This window comes from Euleptes europaea, chromosome 6 (assembly GCF_029931775.1).
Source record: "Euleptes europaea isolate rEulEur1 chromosome 6, rEulEur1.hap1, whole genome shotgun sequence".
NCBI lineage: Eukaryota > Metazoa > Chordata > Lepidosauria > Squamata > Sphaerodactylidae > Euleptes > Euleptes europaea.
In genome coordinates, this window is record NC_079317.1 from 8,550,329 (window position 1) to 8,572,333 (window position 22,005).

The 22,005-nt window shown below is 48.0% G+C and overlaps 1 protein-coding gene across 1 annotated transcript in view; it reads left to right on the top strand.

The window, feature by feature from the left end:
- ARID4A (AT-rich interaction domain 4A) overlaps positions 1-22,005 on the top strand; it is an 81,386-nt gene that overhangs the window by 28,710 nt on the left and 30,671 nt on the right. The window contains exon 10 of the mRNA XM_056851208.1: positions 3,484-3,650. Within this exon, the coding sequence (XP_056707186.1) occupies positions 3,484-3,650 (167 nt within the window). The remainder of the gene's footprint in view (positions 1-3,483; positions 3,651-22,005) is intronic.

Consider the following 22,005-nt stretch of genomic DNA (forward strand, 5'->3'; position numbering starts at 1 on the left):
GCCACTGGGAGACCTCTTTTTCATGAATCTGTCTAATCCCCTTTTAAAGCTGGAGAGCCAGTGTGGTGTAGTGGTTAAGAGCGGTGGTTTGGAGTGATGGACTCTGATCTGGAGAACCAGGTTTTATTCCCTACGCCTCCACATGAGCGGCGGAGGCTAATCTGGTGAACTGGATTTGTTTCCCCACTCCTCCTCGTGAAGCCAGCTGGGTGACCTTGGGCTAGTCACGGTTCTCTCCAAAGTCTCTCAGCCCACCTACCTCACATGGTGTCTGTTGTGGGGAAGGGAAGGTGATTGTAAGCCGGTTTGAGTCTCCCTTAAGTGGTAGAGAAAGTTGGCATGTAAAAACCAACTCTTCTTCTTCCTCCTCTTAACAAGCTATAGGCAGTTGCCTGGCTGTCATGGAGATCTGCATACTTAAAATTTGCAGTGTCAAAAGTGTTATACTTTTAGGATAAGGAATGTTTGAAGGGGATGCTGATCTAAAGTTTACCTGCAGCCACATGTAAGTAATTAAGCAGTAATGCTGACCATTGGCAATGTGCATTTGGAATGCTCTCGTTAGGGGTGTGTTAACAACACGGGTGCCATACTGGGAAAACAGAAACTTGCCTCTGAAATCTCTGGGTTTCCCTTGAATCGAAAACATTCTGGAGCAGGGGAATAAAAATATTTAGGGGAGGGGCTGTGGCTCAGTGGTAGAGCATCTGCTTGGCATGCCAAAGGTCCCAGGTTCAATCCCCGGCATCTCCAGTTAAAGTGACCAGGCAGGGAGGTGATGTGAAAAACCCCTGCCTGAGGCCCTGGAGAGCCGCTGCCGGTCTGAGTAGACAGTACTGACCGTGATGGGCCAAGGGTCTGATTCAGTAGAAGGCAGCTTCATGTGTTCATGTATGCGACCGATGTCCATCTAAGCTTCTCCCTATGCTGAAATAAGTGACCTGGCGTTCTCAAGACCCGCTTAACATGTAACAAAAATAATGGAAGAGTTTTGTGGCATTTGTTAATGCATTCATGGTGGCATGAGCTTTCGGGGTCAGACTCCACTTGTTCCACAGACAAGGGCCAGTAGAAAAGAGAAAAAGACCAGTAGCACCCTTAAAGACTAACAAAATTCCTGGTAAGGATATGAGCTTTCATGAGTCACAGTTCACTTATTCAGATATCTCAACAAAAGCTCATACCCTACCAGAAATTTAGTTCATCTTTAAGGGTCCTACTGGACTCTTGCTCTTTTCTGCTGCTACAGACAGACTTAACAAGGCTACCTGTTGTGATCTAACTGAAGGGTCACTTCACCTGCTAGTTACGAGGGAGGCCAAAAAACCCACATGCCCTGCTGTTCCAAATTTTTTTTTTAGAGGTGGACAGTCTTAGACCTTCTGTTTGCATGCTGAAAGTCTCAACGTCAGTCCCCACAATCTCCTGTTAAAAGCAGGTCAAGTATTGGGACCTTTGCAGGCAACACTGACTCTGTACAACTCAGCTGTAATAAGCTGCATAGCCTAGACAAGCCTGATCTTGTCAGTGCTCAGACCCTAAGCAGGGTCAATACTTGGATGGGAGAGCACCAAGGAAGACTGGGGCTGCTAAGCAGAGGAAGGCAATGGCAAGCCATCTTTGTTCATCTCCTGCCTTGAAAACTGCATGAGGTGGAACTTCATGGACTTCACCTAGGGTATTGAGTTCAGTTTTGGGCACCACCATTTAAGAAGGATGTAGACAAGCTGGAACAGGTCCAGAGGAGGGCAACCAAGATGGTGAGGGGTCTGGAGATCAAGTCCTATGAGGAAAGGTTGAAGGAGCTGGGTATGTTTAGCCTGAAGAGGAGAAGAGTGAGAGGTGAAATGATAACCATCTTCAAGTACTTAAAGGGCTGTTATAGAGAAGATGGTGCTGAGTTGTTTGCTGTTGTCCCAGAAGATCGGACCAGAACCAACGGGTTGAAATGAAATCAAAAGAATTTCCGTCTAGACATTAGGAAGAACTTTCTAACAGAGCAGTTCCTCAGTGGAACAGGCTTCGTCGGGAGGTGGAAAGCTCTCCTTCCCTGGAGGGTTTTAAGCAGAGGCTAGGTGGCCGTCTGTCAGCAATGCTGATTCTATGACCTTAGGCAGATGATGAGAGGGAGGGCAGGTTGGCCATCTTCTGGGTGTGGAGTAGGGGTCACTGGGGGTGTGGGGGGAAGGTAGTTGTGAATTTCCCGCATTGTGCAGGGGTTGAACTAGATGACTCTGGTGGTCCCTTCCAACTCTTTGATTCTATGAGTCGCCATGAGTTGGTTGCGACTCGCTAGCATGCTTTAGTTTTTTTATAATTCAGCATTGTGTAATTTGGGGAGTATTCCTCTACGCTGTTCCATGTATTATTCCCTCTGAGATTGTGCGAACATTCCCAAAAGCAAACATTACCACACAGGACCTTTTGCTACGCTTTTATCCATGCCATGTGAATAACAGGGATTAAAGTATGCTGAGGCTTAAGTATACCACATTATAAGAACTGGACAGTTTACCTTAAAATTTAGGGTGACAGTTCCAGGCTGTCTGTGACCTGATACAAAAGAATAGAATCATAGAGTTGGAAGGGACCACCAGGGTCATCTAGTCCAATCCCCTGCACAATGCAGGAAGTTCACAACTACCTCCCTCCCCCACAACCCCAGTGACCCCTACTCCATGCCCAGAAGATGGCCAAGATGCCCTTCCTCTCATGATCTGCCTATGGTCATAGAATCAGCATTGCTGACATATGGCCATCTAGCCTCTGCTTAAAAACCTCCAGGAAAGGAACGCTCACCACCTCCCGAGGAAGCCTGTGCCACTGGGAAACCACTTCAATTGTCAGGAAGTTCTTCCTAATGTTTAGCTGTTTAATTTAATTTAATTTCAACCCAGTGGTTCTGGTCTGACCTTCTGGGGCAACAGAAAACAGCTTGGCACCATCCTCTATATCAAAGCTTCTTAAACTGAGTCGCGACCCCATATGGGGTCGCGTAACTGAATGTGGGGGTTGCGAAAAATTTGGCAACAGTAAAAGGTTTCTGTTTTAAATTGTTCTAAAATAAATTTCTTCATGATTTATTATGTTTGATTTGTATACCTATTTTATATACCTGTATACCTGGGGTCATGCAAAAATTTCTCGGGCAAAAAGTGGTTGCGAGTGGGAAAAGTTTAACAAACCCTGCTTTATATGACAGCCCTTCAAGTACTTGAAGATGGTTACCATATCACCTCTCAGTCTTCTCTTCAACCTTTCCTCATAGGATTTGCTCTCCAATAAGTTAGAGGATGCCCCTTAATGTGGTTAAAACCCTGGGGGGGGCACCCCTTCCATTTTCTAACTTGATGGCTCTGCATTGAACTTGGCGGTCTTAACGTGAAATGTAGAATGGTTGAGGCTAGCGCCAATTGGTAATGATGCAGTTTTGATTCTTAGTACCTTGAGTTGAGTAAGCACGGGCCGTTTTCCCCCCCGAAGGGTTGCAAGAAGCAAGCTCCTTCTTCAGCCTGAAAGCGATACCTGCTAACTGGAAGATGGACATGCGCGAAATCTTGGAATCGTCCAGCAGCGACGAAGACGAGGGAGGGGAGGCGAAGAGTGGAGAAGAGGAAGAGAAAGGAGAGCACAAAGAGGAGGAGGTAGTGGTAAGTGTGCTTTTTTTGTTGTTTGAATGAGCGTGTGACTTAATGAGTGTGTGACATGCCCCAAATGTCGTAAGATGCCACACTCGTAAAATAATTTTCAGAGACTCTTACTTACCTGATCCTTTGGATGTTGACTTGAAAATAAGGGCTGGTCTGTTCAACGGTGCTTGCTTCCAGGTGAATGGGTACGGGGTTGCTGTTTTACTGGAAGATACTGAATTTAAAACTACCATCCCTTGAGTGGGTAGATAATGCAGTCCACTGGTGGAGTGAGGAAAAACTCTAGATCATCACGTTTCTTGTCTGTTGAAGAACATGGTTCCCTCTGATTTCTTTCTTTAAAAAAAATATTTTTATTTTTATAAGAAACACACGTACATCATACTCTCCCCATACAGAATTAATACTCTACACCCACAACAAGATCCTCATTAAGTACCTAACAGAGCAGACCTAATACATTCCATATCATCTGAAACTAATCTCTGGATCTACACAAACATCACATCTATATGTTACTTGTGTGTGTGTGTGTGTTAAGTGCCGTCAAGTCATTTCCGACTCATGGCGACCCTATGAATCAATGTTCTCCAAAGTGTCATATCCTTAACAGCCTTGCTCAGATCTTGCAAACTGAGGGCTGTGGCTTCATTATTGAGTCAATCCATCTCTTGTTGGGTCTTCCTCTTTTCCTGCTGCCTTCCACTTTTCCTAGCATGATTGCCTTTTCCAGTGACTCTTCTCATCATGTGACCAAAGTATGACAGCCTCAGTTTAGTCATTTTAGCTTCTAGGGTCAGTTCGGGATTGATTTGATCTAAAACCCACTGATTCGTTTTTTTGGCGGTCCAGGGTATCCGTCACACTCTCCTCCAACACCACATTTCAAAGGAATCTACTTTCTTCCTATCAGCTTTCTTCATTGTCCAGCTCTCACACCCATAAATAGTAATAGGGAATACGATGGCAAGAATTAACCTGATCTTGGTTGCCAGTGTCACATCCTTACACTTAAGAATGTTTCTAGCTCCTTCATGGCTGCCCTTCCCAGTCTCAATCTCCTTCTGATTTCTTGGCTGCAGTCTCCCTTTTGGTTGATGATGGAACCAAGGAATAGAAAGTCTTCAACAATTTCAATTTCCTCATTGTCAACCTTAAAGTTGTATAATTCTCCTGTAGTCATTACTTTTGTTTTCTTGATGTTCAGCTGCAGTCCTGCATTGGCACTTTCTCTTTTAACTTTCAGCAGTAGTTGTTTCAGGTCCTCGCTATTTTCCGCCGGTAATGTAGTATCATCGGCATATCTCAAATTGTTAATGTTCCTCCCCTCCAATTTTCACTCTCCCTTCCTCTAAATCTAATCCAGCTTTCCTAATGATGTGTTCTGCATACAGATTGAAGAGGTAGAGAGATAAAATACATCCTTGTCTAACACCTTGTCTAACAATACGATGCTTACCTTATTTGAAATTATATTATACTAATATGTTAATACCTATTAGTGGGCCTGACAATATTTCTCTACTGTAGTTAAAACCAATTATTTTAATACTAAACCTAAAATCTAATAACTGTATCCATACTTCACATCTGTTATAATCAGTATAATCTCTTAGAGTAGTTAAATATATATGTGTTTGTGTTAAGTGCCGTCAAGCCGCTTCCGACTCATGGCGACCCTATGAATGAAAGTCCTCCAAAATGTCCTATCTTTGACAGCCTTGCTCAGATCTTGCAAATTGAAGGTTCTGGCTTCCTTTATTGAGTCAATCCATCTCTTGTTGGGTCTTCCTCTTTTCCTGCTGCCCTCAACTTTTCCTATATATATACCTACATTCTCCATCAACATATATATATACCTATATTCTCCATCAACACCACCCACTAACCTTTTTGGGGGGCAGGGGGACGATTCTTCTACCCAGTGTGGACGAAACGGCAACTGCAGGTACTTGGTGACCATACGGACAAACGTGAGGTTAGTGGGGAGGGGTCAAGAAAGATTCTGGGCTGCTTTTCTGTCTTTTCCCAGCTTCCCCTGTTGCTGCGTGACAATATAAAAAGAGCTCTGCTGGATCAGGTGAAGACAAATATCCCGTCCCACACACACACATTGGCCACCCAGGGAAGGCCATAAGCAGGGCATGAGGGTGGTAGCTCTGCCTCACGGTTGCCACCCAGCAACTAGCATTCAGTGACACACTGCAGATGGAGGGGATATGATTGATTAAACCCTGGCTAACACATATTGTAAAGGAGCCCCGTGGCACAGAGTGGTAAGCTGCAGTACTGCATTCAAAAAGCTCTGCTCACGACCTGGGTTTGAGCCCGATGAAAGTCGGTTTCACGTAGCCGGCTCAAGGTTGACTCAGCCTTCCATCCTTCCGAGGTCGGTAAAATGAGGACCCAGCTTGCTGGGGGTAAAGTGTAGACGACTAGGGGGAGGCAATGGCAAACCACCCCGTAAACACCGTCTGCCTAGTAAATGTTGGGACGTGACGTCACCCCATGGGTCGATAGTGACCCAGTGCTTGCACAGGAGACTACCTTTACCTGACAAATATTGTACACCAGGAGAATGATTTGCCTCCTTCATGTGCACAGTTGGTTGAATAGGCTTTGGTTGGTTGAATAGTTGGTTGAATAGTTGGTTGAATAGTTATTCAATTCTGTGGAAATTCATTCGAGAGGTAAGCCCAGCTGAGTTCCCATTGAGTATGAATGCAGCACCCTAAACCTCAGAGATACTTGTATTTTAGAAGGCGAGAGAAAAGCTATTTCAAGAAAGCCTTTCAAAGAAATTCTGTCCGAGGTTCCATGGATTAGTATGTGGCTCACTTAGTTCATAACCCTCAATGAGAGGTTATCCCAGGGATCCCCAACCTTGTTGAAATGGTGAGCCTTTTGGGGATTTTGAGAACAGGTAGAGAACAACTGAGAACCAGTGTGGCGTAGTGGATACGAGCGGAGGGCTCTAATCTGGAGAACCGGGTTCGATTCCCCACTCCTCCACTTGAAGCCCCCTGGGTGACCTTGGGCCAGTCACAGTCCTCCCCGAACTGTCTCGGCCCAGGCGGAGGCAGGCGATGGCAAACCACCCTCCGAACATCTCTTGCCTTAAAAACCCCATCAGGGTTGCCATGAGTCAGCTGCGACTTGACAGCACACACATCTACAAGTTAGATTAGAACATTTTAATTTTAAATAAATGCCTGCCTTGGTAGTTAAAAAAAATCCACAGGGGGTGATAAATGAAGACTCCTTCAAAGGCTGGCATCTTGAATGTACAGCTCTGCAGCCTGGTTTCTACTGCAAGGGTTTGGGATAGGGGAGTTGCTTAAGAACACATTTTTTGGTTGCTTTGCTACGCTCCTGGGTTCCAGGTGTGTTCTTTTTGCTGATATCATTTGTTGCATTGTTGTGCGTGCCTCTGATATGGAACCAGAGATGGGTCCACCTGGAAAACGCAAGATTTTTTTTTAATGTAAAAGTGGCAAGGAGTTGTGAGTTGAGATCCAGGCATGGGGAATGTGAATATACTGTCTGCATCTTCCAGATGCAACCCCTCACTATGCATGCAGAGTCCTGAGGCGATTAGGAGATTTGTCACATATTTTGAAGGTCTGTATGCTTGCAGTGGCTTTTAAGTTGATCCCTTTCTGTTCTGGGATCGCGTTAAAGCGGTTGGTGTCTGCTGAAGCTCACAGCTGTACATCATAAAGATGGCGTAACTAAGATACAGATTAATTCATACCAGCTCAAAATATTTGCAGAGTCAGATTGCGGGTGCAATCTTACAGAAAATTGAAGGCAGGATTTTTCTCCCACTAGTGTTCCCACTAGAGGAAGGCACTGGCAAACCACCTCTGTTAGTCTCTTGCCATGAAAACCCCAAAAAAGGGGTCGCCATAAGTCGGCTGCGACTTGATGGCACTTTACACACACACACAGCGTTTCAAGAGGGAAGCATTTATTCCTTGAACTAACTTTGTTTTCCTTTACTAGATTACTATATTCCCTTTACTATATATAAATAGTTATATTTACATAATAACCTGTCTCAGCCTTCATCTTGAAGTCACAGGAAGCCAGACAATTCTGTGTTTCTATCAATGCTCTCTACAGGAATCAAGGAACTGAACTCCAGAGTACACTGAAGCAGTACTGAATTCTCTTAATTGAAAGGAAGGGTATAATTTCTAAAAATATATACAAACTCTCACGTCCTTCACTTTTTAAAATCGCTGTTCCCAAGAAGACCAGGATCTTTCTCACCAAACAAAGCTTCTTGGACATTTCAGTTTTTAAAGAAGATAAACAGGCATGTGGATAAAGGTGATCCAATAGACCTTATATACTTGCACTTCCAAAAGGCTTATATATGTATATTAGGATTTCCATCGTTCATTTTGGTGATCTCTACAATTATGTCACTTCTGCCTTGACATAAATGAAGTTGAAAGCCAGGGTTACCAACTCTTAGAAGGCGCAAATCTGGCAAGGGGTGGAAACTGGCCGAAAGGTCTACAGCCCTTCAGCTTCCTTTAAAGCTTTGGGAGGGGAAGGAAACAGGAAAGGCCAAGCCAGCAGCTGGGCAAAAGGTTTTTACAGTAAACACCCACCATCCATCCCCATTCCGTTGCCTCGTGATTGGAACGCCTTGGATAATTTTGAGTGAGATTGGTGGAGACTGTTCATTTTCACCCAAAGTGATCAGAGTTGTTCCAACCACGAGGGGAACAATAAATAAGAAATACATTTAATTAACCATCAGCCTTTCTCATATTCCTTTTAATAGGAAAAAAAACCCCTCTCATCTGCTAGTCAGTTGGAAGTTAGGAGAACCGGTCGTTAAAATGGGAAATTGTATGCATTGGCATGGCAGTTGTAGCAAAGATTGTTTATACTTCCTGTTATTTCTGTGCAAGAACAAGTGGATTTGCCTCTCCACCAGCTCATGGATGTGAACTGAAATATCCACATGGCTAGGCAGAGCGGAGGCAGCAAGTGAGGGCAAGGAAACCCATTACTTTAGTTGCCCACAGCCCTACACCCACCCTAGTTCACTACTGTCACTTCTGGGTGCGGGCATTTTCTGTGTCTGTTATGATGGGGATGGATTCAGCGTCAAGAGAGAACAGACCTGGAGGTACCGGATAAACAGTTAAATTGTGGAACTCCCTGCCCCAGGATGTGGTGATGACTGCCAACTTGGAAGGCTTTAAGAGGGGAGTGGACATGTTCATGGAGGAGAGGGCTACTAGTCAAAATGAATACTATTCATGGCTACTAGTCATGATGCCTACCTGTTCTCTCTAGGATCAGATGGGCATTCCTGTTATATTAGGTGCTGTGGAACACAGGCAGGACAATGCTGCTGCAGTCATCTTGTTTGTGGACTTCCTTGAGGCACCTGGTTGGCCACTGTGTGAACAGACTGCTGGACTTGACGAGCCTGGGTCTGATCCAGCAGGGCTTTTCTTATGTTTCTTATGTTAAGGCTTTAAGAGGGGAGTGGACGTGTTCCTGGAGGAGAGGGCTATCCATGGCTACCAGTCAAAATGGATACCAGTCATGATGCACACCTATTCTCTCCAGGATCAGAGGAGCATGCCTAGTATATTAGGTGCTGTGGAAGGAACACAGGCAGGATGCTGCTGCTGCGGTCGCCTTGTTTGTGGGCTTCGTAGAGGCACCTGGTTGGCCACTGTGTGAACAGACTGCTGGACTTGATGGACCTTGGTCTGATCCAGCATGGCCTTATGTCCTTATATCACTCCTTTTCTCATGTAGCAGGATTCTCAATCAGCCCTCCACACACCAAGAAAGGTCCATCGTGAGGAGATGGGTCTCTGGTAACTGTCATTCAGCACAGTTTGCTGCTTGTTTCAATGAACACAGTGGCTCAGAACGACTGCAGAGGCTGAGGGAATGTTAGCCAGAAGTCCACTACTCAAATATCCACCTAGCCATGAACTTGCGAGGGAGCCACACATCTTAATCGGTGATGTGGGGAAAGACATCCTGGCCTTAGAGAACTGAGAGGGGAGGGGTTGTGGCTCAGTGGTAGAGCCTCTGCTTGGCACACAGAAGGTCCCAGGTTCCATCCCCGGCATCCCTGGCATCCCCAGTTCAAGGGATTCGGCATGCAGGTGATGTGAAAGACGCTGGAGACCCTGGAGAGCCGCTGCCGGTCCGAGCAGACAAGACTGAGGTGACAAGAACCTTGATGGACCGAGGTTCTGATTCAGTATAAGGCAGCTTCGTGTATTCATGTGTGATATGTGGAGGGGTAGGTTCTGTGTTCTGAAATGTTTGCACAGTAAGAGAGTGGCTTGCCCTTTAGGAACCTTGATAGCAGTCAGGGTAAGAGCACTGGAAAATCAAACTGAGTCCCCCCCCCCCATCTCACTGAAGAACTATTTTCTGCAACTTTTATATTGTATTTTAAATGAACAGAGGTGGGATGATTCTAATGCACCATTTGGTCTGTTAACTGCTTTGTGAGCCCTGTTTTCCAGCCCTCTGATTCACAGTGGGGCTTTCTTTGGGCTTGTCTTTCTCGCCGGGGAGATGGTCAGACATTGGGTTGCCGGTTCCAGCTTGGGAAATTCCTGGAGATTTGAGGGGTGGAGCTTATAGAGGGGCAGGGTTTTGGGGAGGGGAGGGACCTCAGTGGGATATAACGCCCATAGAGCCCCACCTTCCAAAGCAGCCATTTTCTCCAGGAGATCTCCAGTCATTCGGAGATCAGTTGTGATTCCTGGAGATCGCCAGGCCCCACCTGGAGGTTGGCAACCCTAGGTTAGAAGGCTTCCCCTTGTAAAAATGCTTGTGTCAATACTGGGGAAGAAAAGACGGCGAATCTTATTTCCTTGCTTAGTTTTGGGGTGTGGTGGCAGTTGCCTTCAGTCTTAGGGCCGGCTTACAGGGAAGGCCTGAGGTCCCATGAGAGGAGACCTCCCTGTTGTTTTCTCGTGGGCTCGTGGCTTCTGTGTCTGGCCCTCGTGGGACCTGAAAGCGGGCCGAGGATGCGTATCCTCGTGTCCCTCTCCGTTTGGCTACTATGCAAAGCGGGGGGGAAGCAAACATTTTCTTTGTCTTAACACCCAGAGGCCTACGGGGTGTGTGTTTGTGGCGGAGGGAAGCTCTCCGCATACGCGGAGAGCTTCCCTCCGCCACAAACACACACCGGAGAATCTCGTACGCGATTCTCCGGATTGAATTTTCTTTTGCAGTTGAAAAACGTTTGGGGGGGATTCTTAAATATGAACACACACACACACACACACACCACGAGAGAAATCTAAACAAAAGCTTGAAAAGTCTCCCCCTCTCCGAGAATCCATCTGTCGAACACTGATCCTACTTGCGGAAAGCAAAGCTGGTTTTTTTCTTCGACTCTCCGAAATCCTGCAGTTCCGTGTGTGGTTTGTTTGTGTGTGTGTGTGTGTGCGTGCGTGCATGCGTGTGCATCTTGGCTGGTTTTTAAATCCCGGGGCCTGCCGGAAAGGAACAGGCCGGACTTCTTCTCCTTTTGTTCGCCCCCCCCCCCGTCCACCGCGTGGAATCTCGAGGATCCCCGTTTAGAAGCCGGGAAGGCGAAGGGGCGACTCGGCCCGCCTTGGGAGTTACGCCGCCGCCCGTTTCCCTGTCACTTCCCCCCCATCGTAGTCTTGCGGGTCTCTCGGAAGGCCCCCCCCCCAAAAAAAACCCAGAATGGCCGTTCATGCTCAGAGGTTGCCTACGGGGTTGCCATGGCGATGCACTGTTGGTTCCCAGTGAGCATGCTCGGCAAAAGAGAGAGGAAGATTTAGCAAAGGCTTGGCTGGCTGCCCGGGGGAGGGCTTGCCAGATGCTTTGAAATGGGGCTGTCTCTCTCTCTCTCTCCTTTTCCCCTTTCATGTAATGTCTGATTTGTTTTTTTGTTTTGGGGGGGGGAACAGGGACGAGCATGTAAGCGGCGCTGCGTTACTGGTGGGCTCGGTTTGCAGCATGAGGAAGGGGAGGGAATATTTTTGCAAGTTAGGCTGAAGTACGGCGGCGAGGCACCGCAAGCAGAACTGTAGGTAGGAAAAGGGGGGACAATATAACCGTTGCTCTCTTGAGAGAGGGAGAGAGAGAACTGCAGCACATAGGTAAGGATTCCTCGTGTGTTCGGTCGCTGGGGGAGGATGCAGGGAGGGGTTGTTTGAGGGTTTTTATAAGTTTCAGTGGCTCGGTGGTGCATGCGGTTTTTTTTTCTTTCTTCCCTTGCAAAAAAGAAAAAAAAACTAATTTTTTTTAGTCCTTGTGCCAAAGAAATAGTGGTTTTCCCTAACAAAATGGAGTCACTTTCCCATGCAAGCATGCTAATACTGAGCGAAATGTAAAAGCCCTGATCATTTGTGGAATGTGAAATCTCCCCTCCCCCTCCCTTACGTTGTTATACATAGTGAATAGGCCACATTTTGCAGGGTGTGAACAGTTGCAGCCCGCACTGGGCTCCCTTTCTCTCCCCCCCCACACCTTCAGCATTTGTAAATATCCTGCTTCGCAGGTAAGTGACTATCAAGGACAGCCCCTTTTGACTCCAGGATCGTGTTTTATACCATCGTTGCCTTGCTCCCAAAGAGCTTTCTGCCGTTCAAACAAAAGGCAAGGGAGAGGAGGAAGCTTTCTTTTTTTCAAAAAGAAAAAGAAGGGAACCATTCCTGTGGAGTAAATGGAGTCCCCCCCCCAGGCCTAATTCGAAGAAAACAAACTGTTGGGGGAAAGCAAGACGTTAAAAGTACATGAGAAGGAGAAATCTGTAGGATCTATTGTTTCATGTGGTGGAGATTCTCTTCTCTCCCCCACCCCCAAAAAGAAAACATGAATATTCAGAGATGAAGCAAGCTGGTAGGACGCTGGATCTGGCTTTCCTGCTGTCAGCAGAAAAACTGTCATGCTGAATCATTAAGACAGGTTAACATTTTAAAATTCTCAGACATAAGGTTAGTCTCACTGGCATGTGCTCTGTCTCCTTCTCTCCCCCTCCCCTCCCCCAGATCTTCTCTCGGAGGAAAGTATTCAGGAATTTTTGTCGGGTTGCACTCTCAAGGGGTTGCTGCCGACTTGAAATGCAGACAAAAGTCAGCCGATAAGTAAAGAATCTTCATGTGGCTTCTCTGTCTGCTTTGTGAAGCGGAGCATCTTTCACATGCTGTGTTTGGAAAAGAACGGGTGGGCAGAAGTCCTCCTATTCCAATCAAGCCGGGGGGTGAAATTATCCGACGCTACCTTTTCGTGCTGAGATTTTGCCGTTTTGGTAAATTTGTCTGTACGTTTTGGCTGTGCAGTAGTCTTCTTCTCCCCCCTCCCCCAAAGAATGCTGAGCTTACTTGCAGATGGTGGCTTTAGACCCAATGCTCGTACGTCAGTTCATTTGTTCCAGTGCAGCTTGCGTGAGGTTTCCATGTGCTCCGCTGGAACATGCAGAAATCACGTAGTATCACTTCTTAAGGGATCGGTTCTGGGATGCCCCCTTCCCTCAAAAGCCTTCCTCAAGATATCCATTTCTGCCTTGTTTTATCGTCAGCAAGGTAATTTAGACGGATGGGCTTCCAGTGCTCTGTGCGGCAGTTTCCGCCTGGGACTCACCCATTTTCTCGTTGCACCATTCTGCACCCCGATCCCCCCCCCCATATAAATTTGATATACATGGTGAATATGGGTTAGAATCGGATATGAATCAGGTCAGTTGAGTCTGCTGCATAGGTCCCTTGAATCATCCGGCAGCTTGACTATGACTTTTTGCTTCTTCAGAAACACCTGTATCAGTTGGAATTTGGTCTGTGGTGAGAGGAGAGGTGGCTTGCAAAAACCAGCTGCGCTCGCTGGGTATCTAAGATGGTTTTGTGGTTGGCTGTGTAAAGTTTAGCTTGCATGCCCCTCGCTAGAACAGTAGTGCATCCCTGGTACTGTTCGAACGACTAGGTCTCTTTACAACTCTCCCAAACTAGTGTGCAGTAATCTTGAACTATTGTTGGCTTTGTGACCGGATTTTATCAGTTCTGAAAAGTTTTATTAATTTTCCTGTCCATTTTGCTTAGCCTGGATGCTTTCCACTCCTTTCCCGGAGGTAAGCGTCTCGATTAGTCAAATCTGAATCCTTGAACTGTAAGCCAGACCTCCATTGAACTCTTGTCAGTAGCAGCTTCTTCAAACTTGCCTGCCGCTCTGCAGCCGGTTGCTGCTTCATACACTGGGGTCCCCTAAATCTCTACAGTTTGTCCAAACTGGGACCATATTCTCCATTCTTTGGACTACATGAGAATCGGAGAATCTTCCAAAGGCTGTGCTTCTCTGGCAGAAGCACTGCAGTTCTTGCAGCCTGAGAACAGGCATTTCCCCCTTTTTCATTGGATGCAATGGTTTGTGGGAGATCTTAGCTAAATTAACATACGGCCCCTTAAGCAGCAAGGGCTTGGCTTTCCCGGCACATCATACAAGCAAGGGGGGAAATTTTTGGACTGGGAACGTGGGATGCCAGCAAAACGGCTGGTAGCTTTTAATGCTTGTTCTTTCTTCACGCTCCTCTTCACTGGCCTTGGGAAATCAAATTGTTAGCTGAAAACCGCACACAGCTATTGCTGCATGTTCAAGAACGCACAAAGAATGACTAAGAGTGTACAGGAGTTTCAGCTTGAAACTTCTGCGAAAACCTTACATGTGTAAAATCCAGGAGATCCATCTCCTTGGCCTCTGTGTCTGACAGTAGACCGTCTGTAGCTACTGCGGTATAATTATTGTATCTGTTTGACTCTTTTGTCCTTGCTGGAAGGTAACGTGCACTTTTTCTGTGTGAGCCGCATACGGTATATATTTTTTGTTTTTCTTAGGGTAGTTCTCATCAGTGATTTCTTAGTTTCCCGAGATCGAGCAATGCAGCGAGATGTTTGCGACCTCCTGGCCGACTTAGAATGCAAAAAAACAAATCACAACCTTTCCGGCAGGATCTTAACACCTTGATGCTTGCATGGCCACTATTAGAAATGCTTTTGCATAAATCATATGGACTCATAAGTCCTTCTAAATATAGACTTGTTCATCCTTTAGGGCAATACAGAAGGGGGTGAGGTTTTCTGATCTGTGTGAAGGTCTGAGGTGCCTGCCTTTCCTTTTTCCTGAAGGATAACAAGTGTTCTGTTTCACTGTTTTTAAAAGCCTCGTAATGCTTAAAATGGAAGCAAAAAAATCAGAGTGGCATCCAGTCCCATGATGGCTTCTTAGAACTTGGCTGTCACTTTTAATACATGTTGACTATGGGTCCACAGCATGAACTGCTGTTCACAGGCCTGAACAAATCCTGCTGTTGACAATCCTATATCAGAAGAAGATGAAGAGTTGGTTTTTATATGCCAGCTTTCTCTACCACTTAAGGAAGAATCAAACCGGCATACAATCACCTTCCCATCCCCTTCCTACAACAGACACCCTGTGAGGTAGGTGGGGCTGAGAGCTGTGACTAGCCCAGGGTCACCCAGCTGGCTTCATGTGGAGGAGTGGGGAATCAAACCCGGTTCTCCAGATCAGAGTCCACTGCTCCAAACCACTGCTTTTAACCACTATACCACGCCGGCTCTCAGTTATTATACTTTATCAACTCTTTAAAAGTAATAACTTGACTCCCTTTCATGTTCCTTTGTAATGCACCCTGCTTTGAAAACTGAACAATATACTTTTTAAATTGCATTAAAAAATATTGGAACCACAGAGTCCCAGCTCTGTAATAGTGAACAGTTACGCTGAAAGAAATTATTTAACTAGGGAGGAGAAACTTTGCCCAGTTCTGCCCATACCCACAATAGAGGTCATTTAACGTTATTTTAAAAGGTGCAAGGAAGAGTTTTAGATAGAAAGAGTAGTATCTTTTTTTTTTTGCACAAACCTCTGCCAGGTGTGTGAAATTAAACGCATAGGCTTATAAAACAAATGGAAACATGGCCTGGATCCTGATTACTGCAAGCCAGACAGTGCTTGTGGAATGGGATTTTCCTCCTCTCCCCCCACTCCAAGCTCTCACAGTCAAGAAAGAAAGAAAGGATGTTCTCGGGCCATGGTCCCCAGGCCGTGGGTTAGGACCCTCAGTTGGGTTACAGAGCCCCACCTCCTGGGCCACGAGTCCTGAAAGAGTCGCCTTTTGGTGGGGTCTGCCCTATAGAAGGACCTGTGGATCATTCATGTTCATTGACAGCAAGCCCCATCTCCAGTTTGTTGTTACCCAGGTATAGAGTAGAGCAGCAGAATGGTGAGGGAAAGTCACGCTGGAAACTCTTGTCTTGGTCCTCATCGTGGTATTCCTTCCGGTGCTGGAACTCGCCCAAGGTCACCCAGCTGGCGGCATGTGCAGGTGTGGGGTAACAGACCCAGTTCTTCAGATTAGCCTCCGCCACTCATGTGGAGTGGGGGAATCAAACCTGGTACCCCAGATCAGAGTCCACCACTCCAAACCACCGCTCTTAACCGCTGCACCACACTGGCTCCCTACAACTGACTAGGCGAGTAGGTGATGTGAAAGACCCCTGCCTGAGACCCTGGAGATCACTGCTGGTCTGAGTTAGATGATATTGACATTGATGGACAAAGGGTCTGATTCAGTATACAGCAGGTTCATGTGGTCCAGTTTGTTCCATAGTGTGATAGGTCAGGTCACCAAACAGACACACATGGGTGGGCCCTCTGCTTCTGGTAGATGTCAGCATGTGTAAATGAACTATTTTGACAACAGCGTCTAACAGGACTTCCCGGCCTAATACTTGTCCTAAACAATGTCTGCCCCATGACGCTTGTCACTTCTATATTAACAATAATAAATAATAAACTTTTATTTGTACCCCACCCTCTCCTGGCCAAGGTGGGCTCAGGGTGGCTACCAACACAGTTACACATAACATTTACTTAAAATAAGAAGAGTTGGTTTTTATATGCTGACTTTCTCTACTACTTAAGGGAGAATCAAACCGGCTTACAATCACCTTCCCTTCCCCACAACAGGCACCCTATGAGGTAGGTGGGGCTGAGAGAGCTCTAAGAGAGCTGTGACTAGCCCAAGGTCAACCAGCTGGCTTCCTGTGGAGGACTGGGGAAACCAACCCAGTTCAGATTAGCCTCTGCCACGCATGTGGAGGAGTGGAGAATCAAACCTGGTTCTCCAGATTAGAGTCCACCGCTCCAATAAAACAAACATATTTAAAAACATAATAAAACCTTAGCATGCTGTAATTCTAAGAACCTAACTTCGGCGCCCAGTTTCCTATGCAGGGAGTGATGGTGGTATGGTCGGGCTGGTTGTTACAGTACCATGCCCATGTTACAAATCTCAGGGAGGGGGGCAATGGACCCGGGTGTATGGGGGAAGGAAGGGTTTGGAATAGGATCATCAGCCCCAAAAATGGGAAGGGAAAAACGGGGGGTGGGGGAGGGAGGAGAGAGGGAAGAAGGAAAGGTGGGGAAGGGGAGGCCAGTACTCTGATGGTACCGTTGCTGTCCTCAACCATAGGCCTGGTGGAATATCTCTGTCTTGCAGGCCCTGCGGAAAGTAGCTAAATCCCGCAGGGCCCTGGTCTCACTAGACAGAGTTCCACCAGGCCGGGGCCACAGCCAAGAAGGCCCTGGCCCCACTCGAGGACAGACAGATGCTCTTAGGCCCGGGGATCTCCAGCAGATTATTATTATTAGCCGATCTCAGGGCCCTCCAGGGGTTCTAGAAGTTTAATGCAGAAGTACTCAGCCATATTTTATTTTAATCCCCTGCAAAACTGTGAAGGGTGATGCAAAGCTCATAAGCAAACGAGAGATCTCAAAATCCGTGGAATGAGCATGACTCTTAAAAACGTGCTTGAGAATGAAAAGGCTGAGCCAAATGGCCACTGCAATTCAGTGCGCTAAAGGTTTGCTTTGCCATCTTCCCCCACCCCCCAGGAAACAGTTGAAGAATATGAACACTGATAGACCCTCTGAATGTCACCTTCCCCCAGCCCCAATAAGCATAAATGTCAGTCAAGGAGAGATAAATTTATTTTCTATTCAGGCTGTGAAGTGCTTTCAGCAATTAGGGAAAGCCCAGTAAGAGTCAAGTTCATTGCTAACATTTCAGCAGGCCTGTCTTAATTGAAACACTGATTTCTGTTCTGTTGGAGAGCCAGCGTGGTGTAGTGGTTAAGAGCAGCGGTTTGGAGCTGTGGACTCTGATCTGGAGAACCGGGTTTGATTCCCCACTCCTCCACATGAGCAGCGGAGGCTAATCTGGTGAACTGGATTTGTTTCCCCTCTCCTACACGTGAAGCCAGCTGGGTGACCTTGGGCTAGTCACAGCTCTCTTAGAGCTCTCTCAGCCCCACTAACCTCACAGGGTGTCTGTTGTGGGGAGGGGAAGGGAAGGTGATTGTAAGCCGGTTTGATTCTGCCTTAAGTGGTAGAGAAAGTCAGCATATAAGAACCAATTCTTCTTCTTCATATGAAAACCCTACAATCTGCAGGATGCCCAGACAGGAGAATAAAACCCTTACAAGTAAAATCTGCTTCCCCACAAAACGTGTTTCTTTTGTCATTTCTAATGCAGGTTGGGCTCGGTGGGGTCTGTTTTCTCCTGCGAGGTCTGTCGATACGAAGGCAACCTTGTCCGAAGGAGTCCTTTATTCAGCTCCCCCCCCCCCAGAATCCAGCCTCCAATGACAAGCAAGCTGCGTGTGCGACATGTCCCACTGAAATGCATTCACATTTGTGGCGAGCAGAAGCAACCAGCAGCTCCCCCACCGATGCATAATGTTACAGTGGAGCTGGTTGTCCTTACTGCTCCTCCCGGGATTTGATAGAATATTAAAAGCCACAGCAGACTGGCTTCAGCATCCTCTGTTGTACAGAGGATGGTGCGCAGTTGTTTTCTGTTGCCCCAGAAGGTCAGACCAGAACCAGCGGGTTGAAATTAAATCAGAAGAGTTTTTGGCTAAACATTAGGAAAAACTTCCTGTCAGAGCGGTTCCTCAGTGGAACAGGCTTCCTCAGGAGGTTTTGGGCTCTACTCGGGAGGCTTTTAAGCAGAGGCGAGATGGCCATCTGACAGCAAGGCTGATTCAGTGAACTTAGGCAGATCATGAGAGGGAGGGCAGGAAGGGTTGCGCCAATTCTCGGCGCTCGTTTATTTCTTACACACCCAGGGAAATGCCGGTCGCCACTTTGGGGTCAGGAATGAATTTTCCTGCAGGCCAGATTGGCCAGGGATCCTGGAGAATTTTTTTCCTATCTGGACATTGGAGCAAGGGTCACTGGGTGTGTGTGGGTGGGGGGAGGTAGTTGTGAATGTCCTGCATTGTGCATGGGGTTGGACTTGATGGTACTGGAGGTCCCTTCCAACTCACATGTTTCAATGATTTCTGTGAAAAGCACCATCTGTGGCATTTAAAAATTGTATTCTGCTGTTCAGAGGTTTGGGGTCCAAGTTTCTGCGACTGGAGTGGGTGAGATCTTTGCACACTTGGCTTTGGCTCCCTGCAAAACAGCTGCAGAAGTTGAATGGGGGGGAACCCCTGAACAATATGGGATACCGTAGGACGGGTGGGGAACTTTTTTTCTGCCAAGGGCCATTTGGATATTTATAACAGCATTCGCGGGCCATACAAAATTATCAACTTAAAAATTAGCCGACCAACCCCCAAGCAGGCAGATGTGCCCCCCCCCCCAGCGTGGGCAAGCAGGCAGACATCCAAGTGGTGGCGCTGTGAGGGTCTGTACGCCTTGCCTTGGGTAAGGCCTTTGCCTTGTATGTTTCCCCCCCCCCCTGGACTCGTAAAAGCAGTCCAGGCCTCTTGCCTTTCCTTGGTTCAGGCGCAGCGTCGGACAGGCCCCAGGTTGGAATGTCTCTTCCCTCTTCCCACGTCCCTCCCTTGCTCTCACTGACTCCCTTCCACCAGCTATGGCCTTGGTGGGTAGATAGTACTAACAAGCTCTGAGTTCTTTGATGTTGTGTACCATGCACAATTATCTCGTAGATTCCCATAACATACGTTTGACATCTGCTTCCCTGTAGGGGTTATAATTCTGTCTTTGTGAAACTGTATTCACTTGCAACTTTACCAGTGTAAGGCCTGTACTACCTGAAGCTTCCAATAAAGTTCCTTGTTTCTGCATGACAGTCTGAGCAAGTGATTTTATGGAGTTTGCACAGGAAGGTTGGGAACCCTCACATTAAGTTGCAAGTCTTTTGCCTCATTGTCCTGCTCCTGTACCGTTCTTGGACAGCTATGGCAGGCAACGGGGATGACGACGACAAGAAGGACGACGCTGTACCCAAACAGCCCGACCTGGCCCCTTCGGAAGGGAAGTCGACTGGGAAGGCGCCCAGTGGAGCTGACTCAGGATCGGGTTTGGGTGCAAAGCCCAAGCCCACCCGCTTGGAGACCTGGCTGGAATCTCCCCGGCATTGGTCGCTCCCGCAGAGCGACGCGCAGTCAAGACGGACTGCGGTTCACGGGTTGGGGTTCGAGGACGATCCTGCCCGAAAGGAAGCCCTGCTGCTTCACCAGATGGATGAGGAGCGGCAGCGCTGGCAGAAAGAGCGCCAGGAGTTACTGGACCGGATGGATGCCATGAACGCAGTGATGCTGGACATGGCCCAAGCCATGGACGACCTGAAGGTTCAGACTCCACCCGTGGCTCCGGCGGACGGCGGGCAACAACCAGGCCCACCCGTGGTCCCCGCACCTCCCATCCGTCCCGCTCCACTGGCCCGCCGAGATCTGAAGATCACGTATGACGGGTCGAGTGACCAACTGACGTTTTTTATGGTGCAAGTGGACATTTTTATGCGTGAACAGGCCCGGACTTTTACCTCGGAAGAATCCCGGGTCCAATACGTGGCATCCCTCCTACTAGGTGAGGCTGCCGCCTGGATGGTACAGCAGTATGAGCTTCGCTCCCCGGTCTTGCGAAGTCTCGATGACTTCATGGTCGCCCTTCGACACCGTTTCGAGGACCCGCATTTGGGTGAGCGAGCAAAAACTGCCTTGCAACAACTGCGCCAAGGGACTAAATCTGTCACGCAGTATGCAAGCGAATTTCAGTCGCTCTCGAGTCGAATTTTGGACTGGAGTGAAGCTACCAGGGTGCAGTGTTTCCGCGAAGGTTTGAACCCGGAATTGCAACACTGGGCTTTCATGCAAGGTAACCCTCCCGATGTTGAAGGGTGGGTTCGTCACGCCGCTGACATCGAAAACCGAAAGCAACTGTTGCTCCTGTCCCGACAACGCACCGGATGGGAAACCAAGACCCGTGGAGACAGGCCCGGCGGTCCGAAGGACTCTCGTCCCCCCTCGGGGGGAGGACCCTCCGCGACCGAACGCCGCAAACGCTTTGAGAGCGGGGTCTGTCTCGTTTGCGGGGGGAAAGGACACTTTGCTTCTCAATGCCCTTCACGACCCGGACGTCCGGGACCGTCTCGTCCGGCAACGGCCGAACCTGAGAAGCCCCCTCCCGAGGGGCAACCTCGCCGCTGGAGCGGCGCACCAAGCCGACGGAGCACACCCTCGGCTTTGCACGCACGCGCCGAGGTCGAAGCCTCGGGCTCTTCCGGCCCATCGGGGCCACGGATTACAAATGAAGCCTTTGACTCATCGGAGTCACGGATTACAAATACCGCAGCTGCTTCCTCCAGCGAGGAGGAGGACTGGGACGTGCCGGCAAAAAACGCTGTCGGTCTGCTGTAAAGGGGGCTCCTCAGCAGACCGCTCCGAACGTTGTGCAAGGAGCTCCACTGATGGTAAGCGCTCAGGAAGACAAGGTGTATGTAAAGGTCAATCTCTCACTGCCTAAAGGGGGGCCCACGTTAGAATTTACAGCCCTAGTTGATTCGGGTTGTGCCCGCACTCTGATAAGCGAAGAGGCTGCCCGACAATTGCGCGTTAAGCGAAAGCGGCTACCTGAACCCATCCGCTTTTCCCAGATGGATGCAGTGACTTTAAAAAAGGACCTGTAACTCACCGCACCGCCGCGGTCGTCATGGCTATAGGGGAGCATTGGGAACGACTTTATTTTACCATTGCCCCCATCACCGCACCCATTGTGTTAGGGATGAATTGGTTGCTGGGGCACAATCCCTCCATAGACTGGGTTGAGCGGACGCTCACCTTTCCTCGCAACCCGTGTGAACTTCATGATAAAGACCGAGTACTGCACACTCCCGCAGCCGCCCTCGTAGGGGCCCCTTCTATCAGGATTCCGCTGCCCCAGCTTCCAAACGAGTATTCCCAGTTTGCCGATGTGTTTGACGTGCAGGAATGCGACGAACTGCCCCCCCACCGGGAAACGGACTATGCGATCGAGATAGTGGGGGATGGCA